The sequence below is a fragment of the Marmota monax genome, unplaced genomic scaffold (assembly GCF_021218885.2).
Source record: "Marmota monax isolate L192 unplaced genomic scaffold, Marmota_monax_Labrador192_F-V1.1 WCK01_AAM20220418_F8-fsc00099, whole genome shotgun sequence".
Classification (NCBI taxonomy): Eukaryota; Metazoa; Chordata; class Mammalia; order Rodentia; family Sciuridae; genus Marmota; species Marmota monax.
In genome coordinates, this window is record NW_026692126.1 from 92,570 (window position 1) to 100,694 (window position 8,125).

General features: G+C 47.4%; 1 protein-coding gene across 1 annotated transcript; it reads left to right on the forward strand.

Annotated features, from left to right (window-relative positions):
- The first annotated feature begins 3,516 nt into the window (after window positions 1–3,516).
- On the forward strand, window positions 3,517–5,148 carry LOC124105579 (putative sperm motility kinase W). The gene has a single exon (XM_046462794.1). The coding sequence runs from the start codon at window positions 3,517–3,519 to the stop codon at window positions 5,146–5,148; it is 1,632 nt and encodes a 543-aa protein (XP_046318750.1).
- Window positions 5,149–8,125: the final 2,977 nt, after the last annotated feature.

An 8,125-nucleotide genomic window follows, 5' to 3' on the forward strand; every position in this document is an offset into this window, starting at 1 on the left:
TACCCGGTCACAGTATCTGGGTAATGTCTCTTATTATAATAGATCCCAGTATGTAGGCATTATCTTTGTTTATTGTACCTGGTCATGATATCTGGCTAATGTCTCTGATTACTATATCTGATCACAGTATCTGGATATTGTTCCTTTTACATGGTCACAGTATCAAATGTCTCTTGTTAGTGAATCTGGTCACAATATGTGGCCAATGCCAATTGTAACAATATCTGGTCATCTCTCTGGGTATCGTCTCTAGTACTCTATTTGGTTATGACATCTGGCTGGTGTCTCAGTTTGCTGTACCTGGTCAAGTATCTGCAAAAAAGACTAGGGTTATAGTATCTAGTCATAGTATATGGGTAGTATTTTGTTTATTTTATTTGGTCACAGTATTTGACTAGTGTCTCAGGTTATTGTACCTTGTCCCTATGTCTAAATATTGTCTCTATTTACTGTATATGGCTACAGTATCTGGTTTTTTAATTGGTCATAGTATTTGACTAAACATTTCTGATTACCTACTGTTCCTCGTCATGGTATCTGGGTATTTTCTCTGTTTACTGTGTCTGGTCAGAGTACCTGGCTGTTTCTGGTTATTGTACCTGGACCTTACGTGGCTGAAGTCTGTGGTTATTGTACTGGTCATGGTATGTGACTCATGACTCTGGTTACTGTACCTGGTCAGGGATCAGGGTCTCTGCTTGATGTACCTGTCATGGGATCTGGCCAATGTCTCAGGTTTCTGGACCTCATGACCATACTTGGGTATTGTCTCAGTTTACTGTACCTGGTCATAATATCTGGCTTAATTCTCTGATTATTGTGTCTTGTCATAGTAGTTGATAATGTCTCTGATTTCTCTGTTTGGTCACAGTATCTGGGTAATGACTCTTTTTACTGTCTGGTCTTGGTATCTGGCCAATGTCCTGGTTACTGTACTGTATCATGGTATCTTGGTATTATCTTGGTATCCTCTACTTAGCCTTGGTATCTGGTTAATGTATCTAGTTACTGGTCACAGTATCTGGCTAATGTCTGTGGTTCATGTACCTGGTCACAGTAAGTGGTTTATATACTTGGTCATCGAATCTGGCTAAATAGTTTCTGGTTACCATACCTCTCACAGGAGTTGCTAATGGCTCTGGTTTCTGTACTTGCTGTATCTGGCTAATGCCTTTGGTTCCTGTATCTGGTCATCTTATATGTGTTACGACTCTGGTTACTATACCTAGTCATGGTATTTGCCTAATGACTCTGCTTATTGTAACTGGTCACAATATCTATTTTTTTTCTCCCTCTGTTTATTGAACCCGGTCATGGTTTTTGGCTCATATCTCTTGTTACTGAACCTGGTTATGGTAACTAGCTAATTTTTCTGCTTCCTGTACCTGGTCATGGTAAGTTTCTAATTTCTCTGGTTATAGTACCTGGGCCACTGTATCTAACTAATGTCTCTGGTTACTATAACTGATCACAATGTCTGAGAAATGTCTCTTGATTACTGTACCCAAGTCATAGTATTTGAATATTTTCTCTGGTTACTGTATCTGACCACAGTGTCTGGCTTATATCTCCTGTTATTCTTCTACCCAGTCATGGCTCTGGGTAATGTCTCTAGTTAGTATATCTTGTCAAAGTATATGATTAATGTCTGGTGTCTGTGTCTGATCATAGTAACTAGATATTTTTCCATATGCTGTACTTATTCAAGATGTCCGACCCATTTCTCTGCATACTATATCTGGTCATGGTATCTGGCCAACATCTCTGGTGACAGTAGCTGTGCATTGTATCTGTATACTGTATCTGTCTGTGTTTACTGTGTCTGGTCAAAGGTTCTAGCTAATGTTTCTGGTTAATGACTCTGCTTATTGTAACAGGTTGAGGTATGAGGTATTGTCTCTACTTACTGTTCCTACTGACAGAATCTATTTACTGTACCCAGTAACAGTTTCTGTCTCTGGTTACTATATCTGGTCACCATACCTTGCTAATGTTTCAGATTACTATACCTGGTCATGATATCTGGCTAATGTCTCTGTCGGCTGGACCTTTTCATGGTATCTGGCTAATGACACTGATTACTCTACTTGGATACAGTGTCTGGGTAATTACTGTTTACTCGTTCTTCATGTCTTCCTAAAGTCTCAGTTATTGAACCTGGTCACAGTATTTTGCTAATGTCTCTGGATAATATATCTATTCATGGCGTCTTATTAAATTTTTGCCTATTGTAACTCTACATGTAATCTAGTTATCATCACTAGTTACTGTACCTGGCCATGGTATCTGGCGAATGCCTCTTCTTATTGTAACAGGTTGAGGTATGAGGTATTGTCTCTTCTTACTGTTCCTGGCCACAGAATCTTCATCCACTTTACCTTGTTAGAGCATCAGGTTGTCGTGTCTATTTGGTGCACCTGTATCTGGTATTAGGATGAAGTGTCTGTTTACAGTATCTGGTCACAATATTAGGCTTATGCCTTTGGTTATTGTGCTGGATCATGGTATCTGGATATTATCTCTGGTTACTCAACCTGGTCATAGTATCTGGCTGACGTATCTGGTTACAATGCCTGGACAAGATACTTGGCTAGTGTCTCTGGATGGGGGGCATGGTATCTGGGTATTGAATCTGTTTAGTGGGCTGAGAAGCTACTGATTTCTCCAGCTCTCCAGTCTGCAAATGGCCACTGTATAACAATACAGTTTCTGGTGTATAAGACAATCTAACACATCTCCTTTTTATAACCATACCTATATATATCCTGTAGGTTCTGTTCCTCTAGAGAAACCTAATACTCTTTTGTTACTGGTCACAGTAACTCTGTAATGTCTCTGTTTAGTGCACGTGGTCATGGTATCTGGATAATGTCTTTGGATAGTGTATCAGGTCACAGTATCTGGGTATTGTCTGTGTTTTCTATACCTAATCACAATATCTCTGTATGTTTCTGATAATTATACAAGTTCACAATAGAAGATAACATCTCTGGTTACTGTACCATGTCATAGTATCTGAGTATTATTTCTATTTATTGTCTATAATTATTAGACCCTATTGGTTTGGGCCTCTGGCAAGATAGAACATGATGAGAGAGCATGTAGTGGAGCAGTGTTGATTACCTCATCATGGCCAGGAACCAAAGACTAGGAGGGAGGGAGAAAAGGAGCCTGGGACAGATGACAAAATGTACCCTCAAGGGCATTCCCCCAATGATTTATATCCTCCAACCTTGAGCACATTCTCAAGTTCTTACCTCCAAATAACCCCTTGAGTGATGGATCCACTAGCATTCTTATAATCTGTTTGTGAGGTCAGAGGCCTTTATGATCCTATCTTCTGCTCAAGGCCTAATCTCTGAGTGCGTTTGGTGGTTGGTGGTTGGTGGTTGGCGGTTCTGGTTTGTGTCTTGATTATTTGATTTGGGGTGTTGTTGTGTTGTTGTGTTGTTTTAGTCTTGCTTTGTTTGTTGTGTTGTTTTAAGGTAGAGTCCTTGGGTGGCGTGGCCGCTCCTGATGCATAGAGAGAGTAGTGAGAGTCAGAGTAGGGCGCCCAGGAGCCCCCAGCAGGGCCTGGAGGCCAGCTCGTCCTCGGAGGATGCCCTGACGGGCCAGTATGAGGTGCTGAGGTCCATCGGGCAGGGCAGCTTTGGCAGCGTGAGGCTGGCCCGCCACATCCTGACGGGGGCGGAGGTGGCGGTGAAAACCGTGAGCAAGGGCGAGCTGGACCCAGCCTTCCTTCAGGCGGAGGTGGCCATCATGAAGGCCGTGGAGCACCCCAGCGTGGTGCAGCTGTTCCAGGTGATGGAGACGGCTGACCGCGTGTACCTGGTGATGGAGTACGCTGCTTGGGGCCAGCTGCTGCAGTACATCCCAGAGGGGGTGGGCCTGCCTGAGCGGGAGGCGCAGGGACTATTCGAGCAGGTGGCCAGCGCCCTGCACACGTGCCACGCCCAGGGCATCGCGCACAGGGACGTGAAGGCGGAGAACATCCTGCTGGACGCGCGAGGCCGCATCAAGCTGTGCGACTTCGGCCTGGGCTGCCAGTTCAGGCGGGGAGAGCTGCTGGACACGGTGTGCGGCACGGTCACCTACTGGGCCCCGGAGATGTTCCTCCAGCAGGCGTACATCGGGCCTGCGGTGGACGTGTGGAGCCTGGGTGTCGTCCTCTACTTGATGCTGACGGGGCACCTGCCCTTTGAAGGGGACACCCTCGAGGAGCTGAGGGACCAGGTGCTGCACCGCTCCTGGGTCTTACCGGCCCACCTGTCCATCCACGCTCAGGACCTGGTGGCGGAGATGCTGACTGTGGACACCATGGAGAGGCCCAGCATGGCCGAAGTCGCGAGGCACCCGTGGCTGAAATGGGGTCAGTGCCCTTTTGTGATTGCTACCAGGAAGTCCCGCCGCCGCTTCTGCCCAGATCTCTCCACAGTGAAGGTCATGCTTGACCTGGGTTTCAACCTCACTGACACCTGGACGTCCCTGAAGGGCCGAAAGTTTGACGAAGCCATGGCTACGTATCTCCTGCTCAGGCACCAGCACACGCAGGGGGTGGGCTTCACGGTCCAGAGGAGGTCTGTGCACTCGGGGCTCCAGCCCAGGTCATCTGCGGGTTCTCTCCCAGCCACCATGCCCCGCCAGAGGAGCGCCAGCAAGCCCACCTCTCACTCCAGGCGGGTCGTGCCAGCTGTACAGCAGCCGCGTGGGGAGCACCTGCGGCCCGGGCAGAGGGGCAGCAAGGGAGGCAGCCTGCCTGCCCTGGCCCTCCCCAGCCTGCAGGCCCAGAGCCCAGCTGCCCCCGGCAGGGCCCCGCAGCAGGACCTTGCCGCCCTGCCTCCTGGCCCTGGGTCTGGAGGCCACAGGTCCCAGGTGGAGGGCAGCATTAGCCCCCAGGGAGTGTCAGGAGGAGAGCAGGCCCTCCCCAGGCAGCAAGCCCAAGGAGGGACAGCGGGCTCCTCCCAGGAAGGCACCAAGGCCTGGCGGAGGGTGGCCAGGAGGATCCTCACCTGCCTCACACGAATGTGCTGTTGCTGCATGGCGGCCCCCAGGACAGGGCCCAGGCAGGAAAACAGGGTGGCTCGGACCCCAGAAGGGCGGGCATGCAGATTGAGAAACAAAGTGGTTCCTGAGATGGTGGCCAGTTGAGATGGAGGCGCAGCCAAGCAGGTAGGTGGGTGCAGCCTGATGCGGCCCTTGCGCCATCCCTGATGGCCTTCCCCAGGACATAACCCGCTGTCCCTGGGTGGGTACCGAGAAGGGGGTGTGATGTGCTGAGGCTCAGGCCAGTCCGTGTCTTTCCCCTCAGGCAGTTGGCAAGGATCTGATCAGCATGGCGCAGGTGCTCCATAGAGGCGTGCCACCTGCAGGCACCTCCTTCCTATGAGTTCCAGTCCAGAGGGCCTGCTGGGGACAGGACGCCTGGAGACAAGTGCTCTACCACCAACCCCATCTCTGGTCTGCAAGAAAGACTGGGGAATCCTTTTCCTGGGACGCCCCTCCCCCCACCGTGCTCTCCTCTGCCCCCTGTTTCTGGCATGGCAGACATGGCTGGTTCTTAATAAATTTCTTTTCCTCGCAGATCTCCTCGCTTGGATGCTTTCAGGGGGACCAGGGAGATTTGTCTGGGTTGCATCCTGCTCTGAGTTGGGGCTGGGCCACCATCCGTTTGAGTGAAGGGGTGGTTCTGTAGTACTGGGAATAGAGCAAGGCAAGAGGGACTCCTGGGTCCTCTGGAGGTCCCCTGGGCAAACAAGGACTCTCAAGTGCTTGGGAAGGTGGGAGGCTCTTGAGCTGCCTGAGGGCCAGCAGTGCAGACCCTGTGGGGCACCTTCTGACCCTGCTGGTCCCTGATGAAGAGAGTGGAGAAGGGGAGGTGCCCTGGACAAAACATGCACCCAGAGATCATGTCCTCAGTGACCTATCTCCTCCTGCTGGGCCCACATCCTAATATCTCTACCATTTACCCCTAGCCCACCAAGATACACAATCACCAATGTCTCCATCCATTCGTGAACTCAAAGCACCTTTTAACAGCGCCTTTGATCATTCACCTACCCCAGGACCCCAACAGAGAGTACTGCTCCCCTGAGGATCAAGCCTTCAAGTTAGGAGCTCTCTGGGGACTGGGAAGATTCAGAGCAGAACAAGAGGGGTGTAGACTGTGCTTTGAATGTGGATTCGAGGCTGACCATGGGGTCAAAAGACTCAATTCAGATCCATTCTCTTCCACTGACCCTTTGAGTTACTATGGACATGTCACAGAACTCTGCAAGCCTTAGAGTTCTTGTTTATTCCAGAGGCCTTATTGAGCGCCTACTCTGTGTGTGTGTGTGTGTGTGTGTGTGTGTGTGTGTGTGTGTTTACGCATGCTTGTCTTTGGGATTCGCCCCAGGATCCCACCACTCATGAAAGCATATTTGTGCCCTGTGACAAAACAGGACCCACACTTTAGCCTCATGAACAGTGAAGCACAGACACGAGGTGGATAATAGGAGAGAACGTGACACATCCAAGGGTCTGTGTACATCTCCTCCTGCTTTCCTTCTCCCTGAAGGGAGTCTCCGGAAACAGAGGGTCTGAGGTCCAAGGCTGTCTTGAATAGGATCCACTAGTCCTAGTATGTGGAGGGCTCCCTTCGGGCTCTCTTGGGGAGCTTGCTTCTGTCCATGTGATTGAATTTCCTATTTTCTTTTTCCCAAAATTAGAACACAAATATCCAGTGGTGATCTATCTTTGATCGTGTCGGTAAAGCAGCACTTTAAAAAGTGGTAGAGTAATAAGATAGTTGGTGCCTGAATCTCTAGATTTTGTCAAGCTGCGTTTTGAGATGCCTACCAGATTAGACCTTTATGTGAGACAGAACTTCAAATATTGTATGTCTTTTAAGCAACTGAACTGATTCAGTTTTTTTATCTTCTGTAAAGCAACTAAGTTTTTACAGTGGACACAGGCCAAAAGCTAGGAGTTTATAGGGTTGGGGAAGGTCACTTGGCCTTTAGTCTTCTATTCATTCTGTATCCTCTGAGATTCCTTTGTTCTAAATGTCTTATTGCTCATTTAAGTTATTTTGTTGTTTTGCATCGTGTGGTGTTTTATTTTGTTTTGTTTCAGTCTCAGAACATAGTTCCAATTCAGAATCTTTATAGCTGACATATTCACCCAAAGACTTCTAGGGATTCAAACCCATAAGTCATCTTTCTTGCTGGCTTATTGTGAAGTAAGAAGAACATGAATTCTTTGATACTCATCACATCAAGAAGTGGTTGAAAAAGTAACTCTTTCTTTTTATCTGGACAGTATCTTTAACTGTTTTGACCCATAGCATATGGTAGAAGCTGTATCATGTAGATTTCTGGGCCCGGATAGTAAGTTTGTGGCCACCTCCTCTTGCTGTCTCTTGGAATACTTACTTTGTAAGAAAGTCCAAACATTTCTGTTTAAAAGCCCTCCTGGAGTAGAACTAAAATCCCAAGTCTACATTCTCAGTGTCCCAGTTAACAGCCAGCATCAATGTGCTACCCATCATGTGCTACCCCTGAGTCAGCCATCTTGGAAGCAGATATCTTATTTCTAGTCAAGTCCTCATTAATGAAATTCAGGTGACTAGAGAAGCACCATCCTGACAATTCCTGAGTAGACTGCAATTTTGTCAGCACAATTTTATTTTTGAGCCAAAAATTTGTAGTGGTTTCTTATATAGAGATAGCATACCCTGAAATATTTTATTAAAAACATTTTATTAAAAATGTGTATTGAATACTGCCCTGTAATATTATGCTTATTTGGCACAAAAGCATCTGTAGCTATTATTAAGACATGTTTACCCTTAGGACTATGAAATTCATAACAATAAAACATAGCAGGGCCAATTACCACCTAATACAATTACCAACTCTATTATTTTTTTCTTTTTATTCCTGAGGATTTTGGTGCTCAGAGGTGCTCTGTCATTGAGTTACATCACCCACCTTTTTAATACTTTTTATTTTGAGAGAGGTTCTCACTAAATTGCTGAGGCTGGCCTCAAACTGTGACCCCTCCTGCCTCAGCACTCTGAGTCTCTGTGATTACAGGTATGCACCATCACACTGGATTTGTAGGCTCATGTGGAAGCTCAACAGTC

Coding starts and splice junctions, on each gene's coding strand:
- LOC124105579 (XM_046462794.1), top strand. CDS start 3,517: ATGCATAGAGAGAGTAGTGAGAGTCAGAGTAGGGCGCCCAGGAGCCCC.